At 41.0% G+C, this 24,542-nt stretch overlaps 1 protein-coding gene across 3 annotated transcripts in view; it reads left to right on the forward strand.

Moving 5' to 3' along the window:
* LOC124111536 (DDB1- and CUL4-associated factor 1-like) overlaps positions 1-18,590 on the forward strand; it is a 71,861-nt gene extending 53,271 nt beyond the window's left edge. For all 3 annotated transcript variants that reach the window (XM_046471276.2, XM_046471278.2, XM_046471277.2), the window contains 15 exons: positions 648-838; positions 1,808-1,883; positions 2,538-2,599; positions 2,723-2,786; positions 3,275-3,346; positions 3,914-3,970; positions 4,691-4,773; positions 8,981-9,062; positions 10,166-10,399; positions 11,293-11,383; positions 11,986-12,087; positions 12,712-12,788; positions 14,203-14,289; positions 14,753-14,876; positions 16,378-18,590. In XM_046471276.2, the coding sequence (XP_046327232.1) occupies positions 648-838; positions 1,808-1,883; positions 2,538-2,599; positions 2,723-2,786; positions 3,275-3,346; positions 3,914-3,970; positions 4,691-4,773; positions 8,981-9,062; positions 10,166-10,399; positions 11,293-11,383; positions 11,986-12,087; positions 12,712-12,788; positions 14,203-14,289; positions 14,753-14,876; positions 16,378-16,523 (1,548 nt within the window). In that variant the 3' untranslated portion in view covers positions 16,524-18,590. The remainder of the gene's footprint in view (positions 1-647; positions 839-1,807; positions 1,884-2,537; positions 2,600-2,722; positions 2,787-3,274; positions 3,347-3,913; positions 3,971-4,690; positions 4,774-8,980; positions 9,063-10,165; positions 10,400-11,292; positions 11,384-11,985; positions 12,088-12,711; positions 12,789-14,202; positions 14,290-14,752; positions 14,877-16,377) is intronic.
* Positions 18,591-24,542: the final 5,952 nt, after the last annotated feature.

Consider the following 24,542-nt stretch of genomic DNA (forward strand, 5'->3'; position numbering starts at 1 on the left):
GGGACATCACTCGTAATAGCCACTGGTGCCACAATCAAGCCCAGAAATTCCAGCCTAGTTCGGCAAGGGTGGAAACTGGACTTTTAAGAGTCAGTTCACTTTCTTGCCTTGGGAAGATGATAGTCAATATGTTGCAACTAAAATCTATTGAAAATTATCAAACACGTTGGAATAGTTTATCTTGGGCAGAAAACAGTATAGTTAGATCTCTGATGGGTGAATACTTTTGATAAAAACTCTCAGAATCAAAACCAAACACTGTCAATGAGTGATTTTTATGATATCGAGCAAACCCTTTCATCGTCATATTGTTTTCTGGGAAACATTCTGGATTAACATTTTGTCTTGTTAATGCCTATGAAGTGTATTGCTTAAGTTGTGTATGGATCTTCTTGACAGTGATCTGCCAGAAAGAGGGGATTCTGCATTACTGCTCTCAGTAATATTCCAGCTCCATAGAGCATCCTATAACCTGGACCAGACAATCCAGTGATTCACACCACCAAGTCACTAAATCTGACCACCCCAGTACATTTAGCATGTTTAGTTGCCTCTTGTGACAAGCATAGGTTGCTGGGGACTATATTTTGACCTGAAGTCCACACATCTTACCAGTATCTGTCAGTCATTGTGTTTTCATATTGCAGATTGCAAAGACCAGCAAGTTTCTTCGAGAGAAGGACAGCCAGACACCCAGTTCTGTTCGGTTAAAAACGTCCAGCAAGACGGGGGGAGAGTATGACATCTCTCTCAACAAGATTGTCACAGAATACCTCAGGAAACAGCATGCACTGTGTCGGAACCCGGTTGTCACATGTCCCCCCATGTCCTTGTTCATGTGAGTCTTGACTTGTTCTTGTGATCAATCAGTTACCATAGGCTGATAAGGGGGCACGGGTGGCTCAGTCGTCTAAGGCGCCGCGATTCGCTGTGCAGAGTTGTGTCCCTTGGGCACGCAAGAAACCTATGATTGCGGGTTCGAATCCCTGTTCGCCCCAATTATGTTTCTAGGTTTGTCAGCACCATACCCGTGCTCGTGGTTTTCACCGCAGTGGTAAACGTCTGAGACCTGCATCACTTCGGGCTTTCCTCCCACATTAAGCTGACACGCCGTAATATGACTGGAATACTGTTAAAGCAGCGTTAAACCCAACTCACTCACTCACTCATAGGCTGATAACATGACCAATGTCCATCATCAATGGTAGAGAAAAATACTGTTTGATATGTTGTTTCTTTAATGTTTATTATTAAATAGGACAAGAATGTATTCCATGATGGCTTGAATCTGTGATTGCTGTGTTATTGATGACTGCAGTATGAATGAACCGTACTTATTCAATATTCTCCTTTTGACTCCTTAGTAAATCTGCAGAAATTCATTTGTTAAATTATGTTGGTTCATTTGAAAAATACATTGTGATGAGAATTATTAAGGCATGAAGTGAGTTAAATGTGTCACTAGCAGGATGAAACCTGTGAAGAATAGGTCTTCAGCAACCCATGCTTGCCGTGAAAGGCGACTATGCTTGTTGTAAGAGGCGCCTGACGGGATCGGGTGGTCAGGCTCGCTGACTTGGTTGATGCATGTCATCGATCCCAAATTGTGTGGATCAATGCTCACGATATCAATCACTGGATTGTCAAGTCCAGACTCGATTATTTACAGACCGCCGTCATATCGGCGCATAAAATATCATCACGTTCTGATTTCAGTACAGAAGACTTATGTGTTTTACATAATCGTGACTTGCCAGTCATACAGCTAGACTCTCTAACAAGTAATGATAAAAAATTATCTCTGTAGACCTCATCGATGCCCAGAACCAAAGGGTCGTACGAGTGCGCCGCCTTGTATTACATCCAGACTCAGGAAAAGAGAAGTGAGTTCATGTTTTCTCATGTATATCTTCACATCAGCCAACTATTACTTTTCTTGCATACATGGCAGGCATTGAAAGTTTGTAATGCGGCAGCTTCACACACCAACATGTGGCAACCTAAAGGACATGAAGCAGGCTTCCCAAGGCCCCGGTCTACACCGTCCGCTGCTGATTGACCTCACACTGCTCATTGTGATGTGAAAGATATGACATCACAGTCAGATATAGAAAAGCACCAAAATCACAGCTCTCTGCTGTCCCTAAAACTGAAATACTCTGGGTTTTTTTGTCTTGCCAATAGTATTGCCACGCAAACCTAGAATATGTAGTAAATGCATCACTGCATTGTGTGACCAGTAATTAAAAATGCCTACCATTAGTGATTGAAAAAGTAGCACTTAAATAATGCAATTGTTAGCCTCTGCAGTGTTGTGGCCATCAAATCAGTTATTTCTATCAGTGCTGACTGTATTTTGAAACCTGACTGACCAACCAGAATAAAGTATTTTTGAAATTCATGTTAAAACATCCAACTCATGTTTTTATGCAGTTTCCAATGTTAAAAAAAATAGTGAGATGATTTCAGATTGTGTCATGCTTGATTTCAGATTGTGTCATGCTTGCATTTCAGATTGTGTCATGCTTGCATTTCAGATTTGTCCCCGATTCGGTGGCATGGATGGAGCCCGGTGCAACAGGAAGTACATCTACAGCAGGTGTGTGTGTGTCCGCCTGTCATTATGGGAATCATCTCTTCAGTTATGTAACTGATATTTCGAGTTTATTGATGTTCACTGTCTGTTTTAAAGAGATGTATTCATTGTGAACTCTGTGTGCAGGTTCCGGCCGGTGAGGACATATCGAGACGGGGATGAAGATGGCTTTGCTTGTTGTGCCTTTAGTGTGAGTAGTGAGAGATCTGGACTTCAGCTGGATGGCAGAACTTGTGTGTCCATGAAAGATTTCATATGCTAGATCATATGCAATTGATTAATTATCCTGAGTGTCATTGGGTACTTTTTTCTGAATCACAGGTAGATATTGTAGAAAATATGTGTACAGCCGATTGCTATTTCCGGCTTATTTTTACGAGACAGTTACACACGGTAGTCTTAATCCATGCATATACTACATTGCCTAGCTTGACAAGGAATACAATTAAAATTGTACATCATCATGTCTGCTGGTGGCCCAGCCCACTTAATCATTGACCAAGTTGGTAATCTCCTGTTCCTTCCCCCGTTTTATACTGCGTACAAAATAAGAAATAACAATTTAAAAATAAACCTTATCCCCAAGAATGGTTATGTACGCGTTATACTCAAGTGCGCACTAAGAGAGCATGGTATTTTATGACTGCTGGTGTTTGATGTCTGTGTGTCTGTTTCCAGTCTGATGAAAAGTACTTGTTGCTGGGGACATTCTCTGGAGATGTGAAACTATCAAGCAAGTTAACAGGCGAGGTGAGTCAGAATCTATGTTTATATTAGCGATACAGATTTGACTTAACTTCTGACTTTGTTTGAGGAAAGTGTTTGTCGTTCTTCATCTTTCCCTGGTGTGATTCTGGTATAGAATATGTCTCCAGCAAACTTGGTTTGAGACAGGCGTTGACTAAAAGGGATCAGGTGGTCAGGCTCATTGACTTTGTACGAGCCATGTTTGTTTGTCGTGGGTTTGCCTGAACCACTCATTAATTTACAAGACACTGTGAAGTAGCTGGAATATTGCTGACTGCTTTCTATTTCACAAGCATGTAAATTAGGAACGGTAAAGCATGAAACTAATAATGTTAATGCAAGCAGTAAAGTATAAATTTGAGTGTCCTTTGATCACATTAATATTGTCGGACTATTATCTGGACATACTGGAGTAGACTGTCATGTCAGGTTTACTGCACATGCACTGCTGAGCAACTCTTTCACTCTTGACCGTAGATAAAAAATATGGTGTCCAGAAATACACTTATTGTGCTTGACTATAGTGTTTGATATGATCCGAGAATGAGCACCTGATGTTGTGTGTTGCAGCAAGTGGATACACTCACCTGCCACACGTCCCCCATCATCCACCTTGAGCCTTCCAGGGTAAGTACACACACAATGTCCTTGCATTTCAGTCTATTGTCTGGACCTGGTCAATCAGTCTTTAATATATCAAGCCTCCAGATCTTTGGAGTGTGCCTGTTCATGTCTTTGTCCAATATTCAAGAAGCCCCAACAAAATGGGAACTGCTAACTGAAGAATCACACTTACAAATAGCTGTGAATTTACCTTGATGACAACAGGTGTTTTCATCTGCGCCTTGATACTTAGTCTAGTATTGTGAAACAGTCATTTATAGCAATTAAAAGTTAGAGGACATGGTAGGTGGAGAACATTTTCTTGTTCCTCTTGTCACCCAGGCCATATGGAACACGAAGAATGTCACAAATAAAATAATGTAAATAAATTTGATTAATAATAATTGTAATGAGTATATATCTATATCCCCATATTCCATGCCGGTCAGTATGGTCATAGCGCCACAACATTATTGCCCCAGACACTGGATCAGTGTGCTCTTGATTTTCATTCTCAGCTCCCTGGGATGTATACAAGTTAGTATCATGATTTGTATCATGTGACTAAAGTATCACGATGTGTATCGATACATGAGGAAAGCGTATCATAGAACCGTTGTCTTACACTATTGATCACTGATGTATCTGGTCCAGCCTTATTACAGACTGTCAAAACACCAAACTCAATGTTTCCAAAGTATTCCTGTATTTTCTGCACACAGTTTCGAAATTGTTTGATTCCAGGATGGTAAGCTCCTGTTGACGTCAACGTGGGGAACGATGCAAGACTCATCTCTGTGGGGCTTCGGCGAATCATTGGAGAACAAGTGAGTACTGGAAGTGGGAAGGAGGTAGACCTACACTGGTTTGGATTTCCAGTAGGCACAAGGGCCTACCCTACCTTTGCCTACACACACTGAGGCCAACCTGGCAAGGTTCAAATCAGAAGTAAATTGTCCTTATTAAAGTGAAGGTCTGGAAGAAATGTCTTTAGACTGTAGATGGTGGTATTTTAAGACTTAAGAAACCAATTACCATCCCACCAATTACCATGTCACCGATTACCATCCCACCAATCACCATATAACCGATTACCATCCCACCAATCACCATATCACTGATTACCATGTCACCGATTACCATCCCACCAATCACCATATAACCGATTACCATCCCACCAATCACCATATAACCGATTACCATCCCACCAATCACCATATAACCGATTACCATCCCACCAATCACCATATCACTGATTACCATGTCACCGATTACCATCCCACCAATCACCATATAACCGATTACCATCCCACCAATCACCATATAACCGATTACCATCCCACCAATCACATATAACCGATTACCATCCCACCAATCACCATATCACCGATCACCATATCACCGATTACCATGTCACCAATTACCATCCCACCAATTACCATATCACCGATTACCATATCACCGATTACCATCCCACCAATCACCATATCACCGATTACCATATCACCGATTACCATATCACCGATTACCATATCACTGATCACCATATCACCGATTACCATGTCACTGATCACCATATCACCGATTACCATATCACCGATTACCATATCACCGATTACCATATCACCGATTACCATGTCACTGATTACCATCCCACCAATCACCATATCACCGATTACCATCCCACCAATCACCATATCACCGATTACCATGTCACTGATCACCATATCACCGATTACCATATCACCGATTACCATATCACCGATTACCATATCACCGATTACCATATCACCGATTACCATCCCACCAATCACCATATCACCGATTACCATATCACCGATTACCATATCACCGATTACCATATCACCGATTACCATATCACCGATTACCATATCACCGATTACCATGTCACTGAATACCATCCCACCAATCACCATATCACCGATTACCAAACCCCAAAATCCCCATGTCACCGATTACCATATCACCGATTAATATCTCACCGATTACCATGTCACCGATTACCATGTCACCAATCACCATATCAGCGATTACCATATCAGCGATTACCATATCACCGATTACCATATCACCGATTACCATCCCACTAATCACCATATCACCGATTACCATATCACCGATTACCATATCACCGATTACCATATCACCGATGACCATGTCACTGATTACCATCCCACCAATTACCATCCCACCAATTACCATGTCACCGATTACCATATCACTGATTACCATCCCACCAATTACCATATCACCGATTACCATGTCACCGATTACCATATCACCGATTATCATATCACCGATTACCATGTCACTGATTACCATCCCACCAATTACCATCCCACCAATTACCATGTCACCGATTACCATATCACTGATTACCATCCCACCAATTACCATATCACCGATTACCATGTCACCCATTACCATGTCACTGATTACCATCCCACCAATCACCATATCACCGATTACCATCCCACCAATCACCATATCACCGATTACCATGTCACTGATCACCATATCACCGATTACCATATCACCGATTACCATGTCACTGATAACCATCCCACCAATCACCATATCACCGATTACCATCCCACCAATCACCATATCACCGATTACCATATCACCGATTACCATATCACCGATTACCATCCCACCAATCACCATATCACTGATTACCATGTCACCGATTACCATCCCACCAATCACCATATAACCGATTACCATCCCACCAATCACCATATAACCGATTACCATCCCACCAATCACATATAACCGATTACCATCCCACCAATCACCATATCACCGATTACCATCCCACCAATCACCATATCACCGATTACCATATCACCGATTACCATGTCACCGATTACCATATCACTGATTACCATCCCACCAATTACCATGTCACCGATTACCATGTCACTGATTACCATCCCACCAATTACCATGTCACCGATTACCATATCACCGATTACCATCCCACCAATTACCATATCACCGATTACCATATCACCGATTACCATATCACCGATTACCATCCCACCAATCACCATGTCACCGATTACCTTATCACTGATTACCATATCACCGATTACCATCCCACCAATCACCATATCACCGATTACCATCCCACCAATCACCATCCCACCAATCACCATGTCACCGATTACCATATCACCGATTACCATATCACCGATTACCATATCACCGATTACCATATCACTGATTACCATATCACCGATTACCATCCCACCAATCACCATATCACCGATTACCATCCCACCAATCACCATCCCACCAATCACCATCCCACCGATTACCATCCCACCGATTACCATATCACCGATTACCATCCCACCAATCACCATGTCACCGATTACTATATCACCGATTACCATATCACCGATTACCATCCCACCAATCACCATATCACCGATTACCATATCACCGATTACCATATCACCGATTACCATCCCACCAATCACCATCCCACCGATTACCATCCCACCGATTACCATATCACCGATTACCATCCCACCAATCACCATGTCACCGATTACTATATCACCGATTACCATATCACCGATCACCAATCACCATATCACCGATTACCATATCACCGATTACCATGTCACCGATTACCATATCACTGATTACCATCCCACCAATTACCATGTCACCGATTACCATGTCACTGATTACCATCCCACCAATTACCATATCACCGATTACCATATCACCGATTACCATATCACCGATTACCATGTCACCGATTACCATATCACTGATTACCATCCCACCAATCACCATCCCACCAATTACCATGTCACCGATTACCATATCACCGATTACCATCCCACCAATTACCATATCACCGATTACCATATCACCGATTACCATATCACCGATTACCATCCCACCAATCACCATGTCACCGATTACCATATCACCGATTACCATATCACCGATTACCATCCCACCAATCACCATGTCACCGATTACTATATCACCGATTACCATATCACCGATTACCATATCACCGATTACCATCCCACCAATCACCATCCCACCGATTACCATCCGACCAATCACCATGTCACTGATTACCATCCCACCAATTACCATGTCACCGATTACCATGTCACTGATTACCATCCCACCAATTACCATATCACCGATTACCATATCACCGATTACCATATCACCGATTACCATGTCACCGATTACCATATCACTGATTACCATCCCACCAATTACCATCCCACCAATTACCATCCCACCGATTACCATATCACCGATTACCATCCCACCAATTACCATATCACCGATTACCATATCACCGATTACCATCCCAACAATCACCATGTCACCGATTACCATATCACCGATTACCATATCACCGATTACCATATCACCGATTACCATCCCACCAATCACCATGTCACCGATTACTATATCACCGATTACCATATCACCGATTACCATATCACCGATTACCATCCCACCAATCACCATCCCACCGATTACCATCCCACCAATCACCATGTCACCGATTACCATATCACCGATTACCATATCACCGATTACCATCCCACCGATCACCATGTCACCGATTACCATCCCACCAATTACCATATCATCGATTACCATCCCACCAATTACCATATCACCGATTACCATCCCACCAATCACCATATCACCGATTACCATCCCACCAATCACCATATCACCGATTACCATCCCACCAATCACCATATCACCGATTACCATCCCTAAAATCCCCATGTCACCAATTGCCATCCCATCAATTACCATCCCACCAATTACCTTGTCAATTTGGTCATTACATTTACACAAGTTCGTAAAGCAGTAATGACAGTAATGTTGCCAACCATGTACAACGGTGTCTTTGTTCTTGGCTATCATGTCATGGTCATGATGGTAGCTGGCCACTATCAGTCGATGCTCAGATTCATTACAGTCCTGAGTTCCATTGTTTCTATCTTGCAGATTCACATTTGACGATCACTATGCAGAGTTCAGTAACGTTTTACAAGAGAGAATTATAGGCACAAAGGATGAAACAGCACATGTATGTATGCTCTTGTATGTGCTTGTATGTGCTTGTATGTGATGTGTGCTCTTGGGTGCAGTAGTTGGACGAAAGACATTCCCTCTCATTCATACTCCAAGATCCGTGGTAGAATAGGTCTTCAGCAACCCATGCTTGTCGTAAGAGCAGACTAACTGGATCAGGTGGTCAGACTCGCTGACTTGGTTGATGCATGTCATCGTATCCCAATCGATATGGATCGATGCTCATTATTTCAGGGGCGGTCGGGTAGCCTAGTGGTTAAAGCGTTCACTCGTCACGCCGAAGGCCCGGGTTCGATTCCCGACATGGGTACAATGTGTGAAGCCCATTTCTGGTGTCCCCTGCCGTGATGTTGCTGGAATATTGCTAAAAACGGCGTAAAACCATACTCACTCACTCATTATTTCAAATACTGGATTGTCTGGTTCATCCTCGATTATTTACAGGCTGCTGTCATAAAGCTGGAATATTGCTGAGTGTGACGTTAAACAACAAAGCAGAAACAAAACAAAATGAAAAGGCCACTGAAAAACTGCATCAACATTAATACATAGAGTAATTGTTTGATGTCAGCTGTGCCTCGTATGTTTGTCCCTGTGTCGTAAGGGAGATTGATATTAAGTGGGTAATCATAGATTCTTTTGTCTTCATGCAACTTGTATTATGTCACACCTCTAGATGTTGCTATGTATGTTATATGACATACACTATGATATGTGTATCAAGGGAGATAATCTGTCGCTGATTGGTAGATTGAGTATGCAAGGATGCTTTGAAATGTTCAGTATAAATGAATTGGTTGTTTGAGAGATTGACCCAAATGGGCATTCTGGCAAGTAACTAGTACTTGCAGTAAGAATTGACTAACATAGATTGGGTCGGTGATGACTTGCTGATCATGTGTTAGTGTGTCCCGATGACCTGGATCAATGCTCATGCTTTCAGTCACTGGTTTGTCGGATGTAGTGGAATATCGCTGAGAGCGATGTTAAGAAACATTAAGCTGTATGTGAGAGAATGATGAAGGGTTTAATGCCAATTTGGGATTTGGTACCTGCCCAGTAGCATTTGTTGGTCTGACAAGATCTGGGTTGTTTCAGATCTACGACACCCTCACAGGGCAGAATGTTGTCACGTTGTTCGACGCGGATAAAGCCAACAACTACAAGGCCAACGCAGCGACCTTCAGCCCCACAGACGACCTTGTCCTCAATGATGGGGTGCTGTGGGATGTCCGAACAAGTCGAACCATTCACAAGTTTGACAAGTTCAACTCCTACATCAGCGGCGTCTTCCACCCCATGGGCCTGGAAATCATCATCAACTCGGAAGTTGTATCCTGTCTCTGTAGACTTATTGAAACCTAGAGTTATCATCCAATACTGACTGCCACTGGAGATTTCGCTTGTATAAGATTAAGCGACATCACTTGAGCTATTGGCCACTTATGCTTAAAGTTAAAGTGTTCATATCTAATCAAGTGATTCTGTTTTAGATTACCTTTTGCTTCAAAACACACTTTCATTTACTCTATTTGAACACTGCAATGAAATAACCCTGAAAGAATGGACCACTGTTAGCGAGGTGGGATCCCAGTCTTTGACTACCTGTCATGGTAACTTTATAATGGTCATGTTGGTTTTGATTTCTTGTGCCTAAAAGACTTAAGAGAGCCTACAAAATCAAAGTGGTCGTCAAGTTAATTATGTTAGTAGATTTATTTTGTAAACATTGCAAGAAGCAAACAAAGCATCGTCCATCAATTCAAGAATTGTTTAAGTTTGTTTTGTTATGGAGTTATGGAATGTTACAATGTTCATTTGGGTTTTGATTTTTTGTGCCTATAGTAATTCAAGAGAGTCTAAAATATTCATGGATGTGTGATGCCTGCATTAGAACAGTACATACAAGATCTGCAAAGACATTTTACAAGTGTACAAAGATACATTGGGTAATGTCACAGTGTTGTTGTATTGTTGTTGTGTTTACACTGTTCATGTCTGTTTGTACACAAGCAATTAACCTTAGTTGGGTAATGGAGATTAAGATTGCGTATTTTACACAACTATGCAGATTATCTGGGGCTCTGGGACTACCCTAATGGGACGTTACTGTGTTCTCCTGATTCATTAATCTGAAAATGAGTTAGACCCGATGATGTGAGTACTGTCCAGATTAGCAGGGTTCACCTGTACATGGTAGTGTTTCCTCCTTAACGTTCCCCCAGTGGGACATCCGGACCTTCCACCTGTTGAACACAGTACCAGCTCTTGACCAGTGCCAGATCAAGTTCAATCACTCCGGAGATGTCATATATGGTAAGATTGTTCAGAATTAACTTGCACCTTGTGTGAATTCATGAGAGTAAGGGGGCGGTTGGTTACCCTAGAGGTTAAAGTGTTCACTCGTCACACCAAAGACCCGGGTTCGATTCCCGACGTGGTACAATGTGTGAAGCCCATTTCTGGTGTCCCCTGCCATGATATTGCTGGAATATTGCTAAAAGCGGCATAAGACCACACTCACTCACTTACTTACTCATGAGAGTAAGAGTCTTCATGGATTTAGGGCCAAACTGTAGTAACGTTGGAGCTTGCAGGTTTCATCACAACTGTTGTATATATATTTAAACTAGGACATCTGGGCCCCTTTCCACAACGTCATCTTTGCGCTGAGATGATTGTAGCTCCCATATTGTAACAATGACTTGAGACAGTTGTATCTCTTTGTGGAACAGGGCCCTGGGCTGTGAATGGATGTAATCGCAGTGTTTCGTGTACTTTAGCTATTTTATGACAATATTGATTTCATACTTCTCTGCAGAGTGTCCCATTTGTAAAGTTATTGTGGACAGTTATATAGACCTGGAACCTTGAAGGGACTTCTTTGAATAATATTACATTGTTTATTTAATTTTCAGCAACAAGAGTGGATGAGGACCCAGATAATCCCGAAGACCGCTACAGGACTCCGTACGGATCGACACTGCGCACGTTCGACGCCACAGACTACAGCAGTATCGGTCAGTTGATGTTTTCTTGTGTAACATGATGGTAGAAATATGTTCATTGTTAGAATTTCCAAAGAGATTTTAAAAGGACATGCTGCAATGTAGATATCAATGTATGTCACACCTAAAATCTGATTTATCTATGGGCTCTCAGTGGCCAAAATTTGGACCCAGGTCTACAGGAAATGCCAGTTAAAATTCCAAATTAGAATATTTTTATCTCTATTGAAAGTTAATTAAGAAATGACTTCAATAGATTTTTTTGCATTTATATGAATAAATAAGTCAACAATAAAAACTGACTGCTCATCTAATCAATGACAAAAAAAACTGTAGACAACAATATGAAATCTGTGACATTGTTCCCCACAATAAGGCAACACAACCTAATGCCCACCCTATTATAAGCCAATCAGGAAACCGTAGACCACAAGTAGGTGTGGCCTAATTCTTTTTCATTGTCTGAAAACCAACAGTGACATGTTTGATATTTGTTCTTTTCTTGCTTCTTCAGCTACTCTAGGGTAGTCCAGTAGTGGGAGATTTCACTTGCTTCTCAGATAGCCTAGGTTTGATTCCTCTACTTTCCTTCTGCAACCACATATGTGTATGTGGATTTACATTACTTGTTGGCAGGTACCATGGACTTGAAAACCAAGAGCATCTTCGACCTGTGCACAGACAAATCAGACTGCTACCTAGCTGTTGTGGAGGTAGGCAGTGCAATCGTCTTTGTAGCTGTGGCAGTGAGGGTAACCTCATTACCTGGGACCATCTTTAATATATCGACTTGTCCGTGGTTTGAGTGCTGATTTTAGATGATAGTGCTGATAGTGATTCTGCTGGGATCCTCATTGTATTGTCTTAGGCAATACGACGTTAATGAATTTCAACATGACAAGGTTTCACTGTTTTTGTCAATTTTCACAAAATCAATTGTTCTGAAGTTAATGTATTGATTGTTGAAGGTATACTGGTAGTTCTTTAAGTTAATGTGAGGTTGTGAAGTTCTGAAATCTGAAACATTATTGCTTGTGAGCAGGGGAAACAGAACAGTGGAGTGTTTATGGATAGACACAAATTAAGTTTATAAATTGTACATTTATTATCCCCCGGCATATAATGCGGGGGGGGATATAGTCGACACCTCGTCCGTCCATCCATCTGCCCATAAGCATTTCATTTCCAGAGTTCAATATTTTTCAACATGAATACCATTTGTACTTGGTCTCATAAGGGGCGGGCAGTAGATGTCATTTCTGGAGCACAACTTGAAGACTGTGAAAGACTTTTCATCCAAACCTGGCACATGTATTGACCAAGGGCTGAAGCGTTGCCTTTCGCTTTTCGGGAATTTTTCAAAATGTAATTTTTCCCTTTTCCCCATGAAAACAAGTTAGACTTCACGGAAACGGAGGTAGGTGTCGTTTCTGGAGCAGAACTAAAAACGCATTCAACATTTTTCATCCAAACTTGGTACATGTATTAATCAAGGGCTTAAGTCGTGCCTTTTGCTATTTAGAAATCTCTTTTTTTTAAATTAATTTTTTTTTTTCCTGTTTCCATGGCAACAAGTTTGATTTTGACTCTGTTCATAGTGGTGTGTACCTGACATAGAATTAAGTTCCAAATCCCAATTCCATGCTATTGTTTTGATAGCTCAGTACCTACTCTTGTATACGGACAGACAGATTAGATAGAAATTCTCTCATCAAGTTGGACTTAAAGTAACAGTCACATGATTTGTTCTTTCGAAGTTGTGGGGGAAGGATTTAGAAGTCACACACCAGGACAGACAGCATTCATTCTATGCTATATAACCCAGGCATATGGCTGCAACATCGTTGTTGATATGTAAAGTTGTAAACTCCCTCGCTTAGTTTACGCTGACTGCGGGATTAAGCTTTAGTAGGACCTGAACAAACCAGGATTGAATTTGGGTAATTCAGATGCCCTATTCATTGTTAGGTGTGTCAATATATCTGATGGGACGTAATATTTTAACGCGCTCATTCTGTGTTAAGTGTCCCGGCAGCTGTTTTTGAAGATGACTCTTCTCTTTATGACCAGTTGAGCACAGTCTCGCTGAGAAGCTCAGGTTTCAGTGTGATGATATTGTTTGTGCAGAATCAGCAGTTTTCGGAGGTCACAGGTGAGGAGAGTGTGTGTCGGCTGTACGAGATGGGCAAGCTGAGAGATGAAGAGGATGATCAGGTATTGGATGAAACTCCCTCTGTGATCCTGCATCCCAAGACATTGTCGTCAGAGGCGATTAACACGATCAGGTGGTCAAGATCGCTGACATACTTGATGCATGTCATCGATCCCAATTGCATGGATCATGCTAATCACTGGATTGTCTGGTCCAGACTCTGTTATTTACAGACCGCCGTCATATAGCTGTAATGTTGCTGAGTACAGCATTAAACAATAAACAAACAAACAACATTTACAGAGGCATTTATGTCTTGAAATAGCATGGAAATGACAAGTCATTAGACATTTCAGAGGATATAATCTCATTACTTCATGTCTGTAGTTATAAAATTTGTTGATGATGTGTCATATAAATGTATGACAACCCGATTGATTTTGTTATAAAACTTAAGTTAGAAGTATTCCAAGGAGGCTATGTTGAAAAGCCTGAGCTATGTGTTATACTCCTATCTATCATCAGCAGGAGGAAGAGGAGGAGGAGGAAGAAGAGGAGGATGGAGGTGACGACGATGATGATGATGATGACGATGATGATGAAGATCTTAATATTGACCTAGGTGATCTTGGATCAGATCTAGATCTTGGTAAGTTCATGGTAATGTATGTACTTCACTGAACTGACAGTGTGTCATCTTGGCAGATGGGTCTTGTCAGGTGGTGGAGGTTCCTGGGGAGGTGATCCACACAATCGTCCAATTCCTAGAATAGAAGTGCTCTCTACATCTAGTATGTGAGCTGACAATATTTCCTGCAGCTTTGTGATATTACTGATCTTCATTTGGCCTACTGGCTGTGAGTGGATTCCTGGTTAGAACTGTCCCCAGCAACCTGTGATTGCCATGTGAGGCGACTTAATGGATCAAGTGGTCAGGCTCGGGACTTGGTTGATAGCGTGTCATCATTCCCCCAACAGTGTGGATTATTGCGTGTCTGGTCCAGACTTTATTATTGACAGGCCACAGCCATATAGCTGAAATATTGCTGAGTGGGTTGTTACACGAGGAACAAATAAACAAACAAGTATCCTTCTATACCGGCATGTTTGCGTTTAACGAAAAGCTTTGTATAGTTTTTTAAGGGTTTTACAATGTTGATGTCCTTTTTCAAGAGAACTGACTAATATTATCATTAGTGGTGATTAGCAATGAATCAAAGTGTGTTTAGTGTTCAACATATCTGTATGAAGTCTACATTACTTTAGTTTGTGGACTATTTTATCATCAGAATTTGCATAAGAAATAGGTCATGGATAAGAATAGAAATTAGTGCAGCTGTGACCTTCATTTTACTTGGCTGTATCTTCAGGAACAAGTGTATGATAGCTGCAAGTAGGGCTGTGACGATACACCAACTGTGCTAGCCGATACGTATCATGATACCTTGCTAACGATCAGATGCGTATCACGATACTTGCATGTGGTCTTGTTTGTGGTGCATAAGCAATCTTTTTCAAAGACAGGATGTCCAAATACATGACACACTGACAAGTTACAGTTGGTAGTGTCAAGTCTGGCACAATGGATGAAAATATTTACGTTTTCACAACGTATTTTCACTAGTAATTAATAAACTTGTATCGAAAAGTAAAAAATCGCGATCCAACGATGCAAGGGTGTATCGTCCCATACTATCTGCAAGTGATGTTCAGATACCAGCATTGAATAGGTCCCAGCGATCCTTTGCTTGCCAAAGAAAGAGGGGACTGACTGGATCAGGTGGTCAGACTCATTGTGCCCTCAAGGGTGGTCGAGTAGCCAAGTGATTCAAGCGTTCGCTGAAGACCCGGGTTCGATTCCCGACGTGGTACAATGCGTGAAGCCCATTTCTGGCGACCCCCTCCATGATACTGCTGGAATATTGCTAAAAGTGGCATAAAACCATACTCACCCGGTCATTGTGCCCTGAAGGCATGGATCGTTGTTCATGTTTTCAGTCACTGGCTTGCTTGGGGCAGGCTTGATTATGTACAGGTTGCTGAGATAAAGCTGAAATAGTGCTGATTGCAGACAAGATTCACTCCTCTCACTTCATTCTAAATCCATCTTCACGTCACACACAGACTTTCTGTACGTTGGTCACTTTCAGATGATCTTATTGACGATGAGGAAGAAAATGAAGAAGCAGAAGAAGCGGAGCCAGAGGAGTACAGCATTGCCAGCGATGATGACGATGATGATGACAATGATGGTGATGTTGACATTGATGACGATGCACTGTTTGAGCTGGTGTAAACAACTGAACTCAAAGTGTTAAAGATGCTAGTCAGTGCTTGCAATGTCTCCACGCGACCAGGGATGGGGAATACTACCGGGTACCCACAGTGCTGCTTGGTTAAGTGTTGGTAGAAATGCATTGATGATGAGAGGGCATCCGTTAAGAAAGCCATTACTGTGGTGCAAATGTCAGCAGCTCACTGCCATACATGTGTAGCAGAATACCTCAGCATTTCTATGTGAGAAAATTAAAAATCATTTTAATATTGTTTTTAATTTGATACTTTATACCTAATTGGTATGTACCACTTGCATTACTTGGACATGTACACACGATGTGTGACTGATGTGTATCTCGACTTCCTATGCAATGATACAAGAGACTAATTAGAGACAAAAAAAATCTAAACACCTTTAAACATACAAAATAAAGTTCGTAATTAAGCATGAAAGTCTCGGGTAGAAGATGTTTTCTTGCTAAAAAAAATAGGCTAGCCACGGACTTTTCAAAAATCTTTGCTTGAGAATGTTTGTACAACTAGAGCCTCTTATAAGGAAGGTATCCATACATGTAGAGTACAAGATATTGATACCGTGTTTCCTTGGTCAGACCTGGAACTTCAGTGCAAGATAGATGTTTGTTGGGGGATTGCATCAGAATGTCTGCTGAGACCCTGGAGACTGACTGGTTGGATCGGTTTATTGCGTGGAACAATCATATATGTAAATAGAGAGAGAATGGAATCAAGGTCGCTATACTTGAAACTGCCATTCAACATATAGTCAGGATTACAGTGTTCCAGGGACTTGACTCTTGTGTTTCAGCCATATAGAACTGTACTTGTGTTCTCCATATTACAATGTAGTGTTTCAGCTAGAAAATGACAGCCTGAGCAAAAGTTTAATCAATGAATTTGTCAAATTTGTGGTTCAAACGCATTATTGTTACCAGGGGAGGTAACTGTGACTGACCATTCTATTTTTGTGTGACAGGCAAAGTTGAGGCATCTGACCTCCATGTTTAAGGGTGACCTCATTAATTGATTATGGTTGAGAAAGTTTTCTCAGGGTCCAATTCACTGCCATACATGCGATACTAGCATGCAGATTTTAGTTACAGTAAGTTCAATTTTGAAATGTGAAAGTGCAATCAAGACAGCATAACACTTGACAGGTGGAGGCTTAACATTTGCCTCAGAGCTACTGACTCTCAGAGCCGTTTTCTGTTGACCTTAGCTGGGCACAAATATCTCATTGTTCATGGGTTCATTTTTACGTTGACCCTAGGAAGTTATGGTGGCTTCTGCGAGCCTCTGAAGCCGCGGTAACTTCGCTGTGGTACAATGCTGCATGTGATAATGTTCATGTTTCAAGTTGTGTCCTCTCTGTAAATTATCTATGTTAAAACAATGTAAATACCTGTTACCTTTAGTTCTTTTAAATATGGTTTGTCTCATTTTATCCATTATATAATTAAAACAAATGTTAACAATGGTAGTGTCGTCACGGACATGTTGAATGTTATGCACTGGGTCCTATCAATCTGATCACCATTTAGGATGTTTTGAGTTGCCAAACCTTTAACCAAACTTTGCTCAAGCATATTTACTTGACATTGTTTGATGTCAGGAATTTCTTAATTTGATGTGTCAATTGTTGATGTCCTTCATAACTTCTTTGAAAGGCATTTAGAAGTTGAGTACTACGTAAGGATAACTTCTTTTTCACAATTAGGAGCAACATTTTGGTGTCTGTTCTTCGCTTGCTTGATGACGGTGTTAGTACGTACACTAAAACGTCCCTCCTAATTGTAATAAAGAAGTTGTTCATCCATATATCTTATCCTTACTTAGATGTCCTTCTTGTTTTTTCATCAAGTCTGCAAATCTCTATTTCACTTCACAGGTGCTTCTAAAATTTTCTCTGCTCTCATTTTTGTATATTTTTCCAATGTGTAACAAAACTTTCTATCGAGCAGTTTGATACTCCCAAGTGCTAAGCAAATTTGATACTCCCAAGTGCTGAGCAAATTTGATACTCTCAAGTGTATTCCATGCCAACATAATTAGTCTGGGTTGAATATTTGTACATAGGGTCTTTGTTTTGTGTGTACAGATATCTTCAATGTAAATAGTTGTTTTATTTATGAGAGAGTTTGCATTGAGCCATTTAGTTCATTTTAACTTTGAACTTTTAAGTACTCAATAACCTAATTCAGAATGACCACATTTCAGTGTCAGCGTTTATACTTCCATCCATTCCTTATCAATAATAGTAAAGGTTTCATACGAACTTGCCTCAAAGACAGTTAGCTCTTGATATGACAAGCTCAAAGATCAGTATCCGGGAGGCTGGGTAGTCGAGTGGTTAAGGTGTTACACTTGTTACACTGAAGACCTAGGTTTGATTCCTCAGTACGGTACCTTGTGTAAAGGCCGTTCTAGTTGCCCTTGTTTCATTCCAGCTTTACTAGTGCTAAAAACTGGGTACAACAAAAATTAATATCCAGTTCAGTTTTCCTTCTTGTATCTGATGGATCTCCAAGTTATTAGACAGGACTCAATGCTAGGTTACAGTACCCCCGTGTCATATCAGGAGCTTTCTGTAGCCAGGTCTGGACAGTGAAGATATATAGGTCATGAGTAAGAACAAGGTATTTTTGTTTTAAAAAGAATTATCCAATATTCTTCAAATGTTCAAGGGTATGTAAGTGTGGATCTCTATGAATCATGATTGCATAATATGGTAAACAGGAAGATGCTCTGTCTGTTTGCATTGTCTGGTACTCCAGTGATATCGCTTAGTGTGTAAAGCAACATGTATCCACTCATTCTTAATGGATTGACTCGAGTTAAAACCTGTTGAATTTAGTGGGGAAAAAATAATTAAAGTGATCAACGGTCCATCTAAATTTACCAAAGTGTTTAGATAGGTGGTACTGTAAGTTTTATTTCGCGCCAAGATTATATTCTTGTTGTTCCTTTCCACCACTTACATCATAGCTATGCTGGATTAAATAGCAGCTTCTATCTCTCCATCTTTATGTCCCTCTTTGTTTCTGGAAGAGAGCTGACTAGGATTTGAAATAACTTCACGACAATTTATACACAAACAAATTATCAGCAAAACATTTTTTTTTCAAAATTTAATTTCCCAGAATCAAAGACGGATGGATAGGAAGGAAGTTCCTCATTCCCAGAGTTTAGGTTTGCTTGTATCTTCATGAAACTTGACACACAACCAACAGCTGTGATGGGGCCTACTGCAACTGGTATTTGGAATGTTTTGCTTGTTTTTCCAAGTAAGCAAGACTTGTTGTTGCACAATACAAGTACACTTCAAACGTACACTCCATGTTACTGGTGTTACTACTAATACGTACACTGATCTTAGTACTAAGGTGAGGCTAGACAAGTGTAAATACTTGTGTCACAGATGCTCTCCTCCCTGGGTGACCATTTACCCAAACAACCACAACAAGTCTGGAACCAAGTTATCTTGTGTGGTCACCTTTCATCTCAGAATGTGCTGTCACTTATTGCTGTTTGCTGCCATTTGTTTCTGCTGCTAAAGCCTTGCCTGGAGACAAGCAGAAACATCCCTCAAACCCCAAAGAGTGAGTGTGACCATCTTCCTGAGTCAAGGGAGTTAACTGACTATAAAAGTTTCAACCCTAGGCCTGAATTTCTGGGTTTGATCGTAGCTTTTTCTGCACGGTTGATTTCGTTACGCAATTTTGATTGGACTCTGCATAAGTAGATAGTCCAGCAAAAATAGAACTCCATAATTGCAGCCAAGTTCCGCAAGGGTGGAAACTGGACTTTATAAGTCAGTTAACTCCCTTTCCTCAGGAAGATGGAGTTTGAGATACATACAGGATATAGGGTTAAAGGTACGATGCAGTAATACATTTAGTCATTTATCTTACGATGATATTTGGGATAGAAATCTGTAAAACATATTTGAATTGGTCTGGCTAATGGTCCCATGTAACTAGTGTTTTGTAGTTCAGGGTATGGAAGACTTGATAGTGTTGATTGTGGAGCAGTCATCTTAAGTATATGTTTCAGAGGCATCCATCTAGCCTTCTCATTTACATACTCAGTCAGTTGTAACTGTCTTATGTGGAACCTGTGTGATGGAGACGGAGGAGATCCACACAGCTGTGCAGCTGGTGGTTCTGGCTCCAAGTGACATTGAGAAGCTGTAACATGCATGACAGATTTCAACTTCTTTATTCTTTCCATAGAAGATGTACAGATGATAGTAGCCTTGTCAAGCAAGTGGTCAACAACTTGGCTGGACACGTGAAGCTGTTCATCACTTGTTCTATGAAGGTACAGCTTGATCACTGGCTGGACAACATACTAGCTGGGTTCAGGACTTGCTTGATAAAGGTATCAGCTGGGTTCATGGCTTGCTTGATAAAGGTATCAGCTGGGTCCAGGACTTGTTTTGTTGAAGGCTCTGGCTGGATACATCACTGATTGATAAAGCTACATGTACTAACACCTGTAGAAGAATAAGCAAGTTGAAATCCATGTGTCCACCGCCTTGATCAGTCCAGGTTCCGTCGACTTGTATTCCTCCGTTGTGGTAGATTGGTGTGCAGTTTCATGTAATATACATATTCTGTTACTGGGACTAGAGGAAAGTCATCTGTTATTTAGATATATAAATAGATTATATTTTTACATCCACACACATGTGTACAGACAATGAATAAAGGAATATTTGGTGCTATTAGCTACTTGTGTTGGTTTGTCATTCCTGTATGAAAAAAACTGATTAGTTCTTGGTGAGTGAGTTTGGTTGGAGACCCCTTAGTACATTATATCAGTATTCTGTTAGCCTGGTGTGGGAGGAAAGCCCAAAGGAATGCAGGTCTTAGACATTTACCTATTGGTGAACGCACAAGCAAGGGTATGGTGCTGACGAAACTAGAAACAGATCAGGGAAATCCGTGATTCAAACCAACAACCACATCTCTGGCACACCTTACAGACATATATCTGTGCAAAAGATTGCAGTTTTTCAGACAACAGGGCCGTCCTTGCCCCTAGACCTCGTGTAGGAAGTGTTTGTATTGACTAAGTAATAGTTGTTACTAGAATAAGAAAGCATTTCCTGTGATATTGGCAGCTGGTTGGGAATGAAAAGATTCTTAAAGGACACATATGAACTCCTTTTTTTTAACATTGTTACATGTCGATTCCCAAATTGAAACAATATGTTAACCCAGAAATCTGTACATCAAAGAATTTAGTGTGAAACCAACAAGGTGTACAATCAACAATTGTGTTCCACAATTAGGTTTACAGATTACTACACATCAATTACAATGGCAGTAATAAGAGCAGTGGAAATGACAATGACAAGAATAATAATCGCCTCGCCACAACAGTGGCCAAGCTTCCGAGATAGCCCAAGGCTGAACACCAGGGTGAAAAGTGGTGCAAAAGCTGTCTTCATGTAATGTAAAATGAAATGTGAGATGAGAAAGTCATGTGCCCATTACTATCATATAGTCTGACTAGCTTTTCAGCACTTACCACACAGTGCTAGACCAGTCCAGTGTCTCTTGAACATCACAGAATATTCCGCAATAACTTTGTAACCACTGCTTACATTAAATAGTACCACATTCCTGACAACTAATCAGTGTCCAAATACAATGCAGTGAACTTCTCCTGAATCTCAACAGAAACAGGGCCAGTCGGGTAGTCTAGTGGTTAAATTGTTTGCTTGTCTCGTCGAAGACAGTGGTTTGATTCCCAACATGGGTACAATGTGTGAAGCCCATTTCTGTTCTGGTATCTCCCTGCCGTGATGTTCCTGGAATATTGCTAAAAGCAGTGTAAAACCATGCTCGCTCGCTCGCTCACACACTCACTCACTCACTCACTCACTCACTCACTCACTCACTCACTCACTCACTCACTCACCCACTCACCCACCGACCCACCCACCCACTCACTCACTCACTCACTCACTCACTCACTCTCACACACTCACTCACTAACTCAACAGAAACAATGTAAAACAGTTGTCATTGTGAAACAATCATGTCAATGTCATTTCCTCTGCTCTCACATTTTATACTGCGTTGAATGTTGTACTACCACTCCTGTTGTATACTGCTTTTGTAATTGCTGTGCAGTATTTTGAATTGATTTGTAAACGTAGTTAATTGTGTAATTGTTGTTTGTATACCTAAGTTTGGTTGTTTGTTGGTTTCACACTAAATCTTTGATGTACAGATTTCTAGGTTAATATATTGTTGTAAACAAATATTGTTTTGTAAACCTAGTTAAGTAACATAGTTGTTGATTGTGTATCATTTCACACTAAATTCTTTTACGTGCAGATTTCTGGGTTAGCATATTGTTTCAATTTGGGAATGGTCACGTAACACTGTATATAGACTTGTCAATTCCAGGGGCTCATAAGAATAATGGGAGACAACTCTTGACGGGGTTTTCACATCAAAGTCGTTGAGCTTCGCTAACTGAAAGTACGTTCAGCCCTGCACATTGCTGAAATAGCTGAACATCAATTTATACGTGTGTAGCATTTAAGCGCCTGGTTGGAGGCCATTCGTGTTTGCTGAATCATCGGAAAACGGTATTTGAATTATCAAAAAATAGCTGAACTTTAACATTACTTGGTGGTATGTGGCTGTTTACGCAATTTACAACTGGATGAGAACGTTTCCACTTTTTCTCCTGGGTGTATCTGAGGTACACTCCATACACGCTCATAACAGAAAAGATACTCTTTAGGCCAAACCGGGACACGCCCCCGCCACGTGGCCACTAATATCTCTCTTCAAGGAAATTTGACTGCAACACCTTGACCGAGTTAAGGCAGACTAGGGAACCTTTGGCCTTGTTTAGCTGTTTGGTCTCTAGATGTGCCTGCATTTTTTGCAATCATCGGAGCCGTGCGAATTTTGCTTAGGACGGAAGTAAGGTCAAGTGGTGGCCGCATTAACATCGTATTTGTACTGGGGGCATTAAGGGTAGAAACCACCCCCCAACCTTGCAACTTTCTCTTACACGTACCTCACGCATCCTTCCGGCGTCCTTAACACAAATGAATTCAAAACGATCGTTTTTCTCAGTACTATTGATACAATCTATGTTGTTTTATAATTTGTTTCACGAATCATTAGATGTAGTGGCGTCCGCATATAGCAACAACTATTAGACCAACAGCATTGTTTCAGCATCAATTTCGGTTCGTGGGTTCGAATCCCAGATTCGTTCCAAATTGGTACTGTACCCTCACTATGACTGAATACCCTTGAAAAACGTTAAACGCCAATTTGATATCTCAATATTATCTTGAAAAAAAGGCAATATGCAGTAATAATGTTTGCTGTCGCGTAACCTTCACAATACACTGTGATAGGATCATGCGTATTTGACGCATCAATGTGTATACGCATATTTTTACGCAAGATTGACCTGCAACAATGATTTATGGTGATGAAAGTACTTAATAGTGTGATCTTTCATGATAGCTTCTAATTGCTGCAGCGAGCTGACGTGCTGTGAGCGACATACATTCCTTGTCTGATGAAATGTAAGATATACACCGTGCATTTCCGTGTTGGTACTAGTCCGTGCCTGGTAGCGCTACTTGGCGGGGCCGTGTTGAATACTCGTGTGTCGGATGTGACCGCGTTTAGTATTTACATTAGGCATGTGTAAAGAATTTGATATCATCACATGTTCAGGTTTTGTTTGTGGTTGTGATAATATATTCTAGATAACGTTAAACTTCTTGACATGATTTATCCCCCATGTCCCCCGTCCCACCTCCACAGAATCGACAGAACAAAAAAAAACCGGCCTGCCCAATTGCCGCGGGGTATGTTATTGAATCTCAACTTGTGAGCACGGGTGAGTTTGTGAGTATGGTTTTACACCGCTTTTAGTAATATTCCAGCAATATCACGGCGGGGGACACCAGAAATGGGCTTCACATATTGTACCCATGTCGGGAATCGAACCTGGGTCTTCGAACGAGCGC

Source organism: Haliotis rufescens, unplaced genomic scaffold (assembly GCF_023055435.1).
Source record: "Haliotis rufescens isolate VD_foot unplaced genomic scaffold, xgHalRufe1.0.p SCAF_71, whole genome shotgun sequence".
Lineage (NCBI taxonomy): Eukaryota > Metazoa > Mollusca > Gastropoda > Lepetellida > Haliotidae > Haliotis > Haliotis rufescens.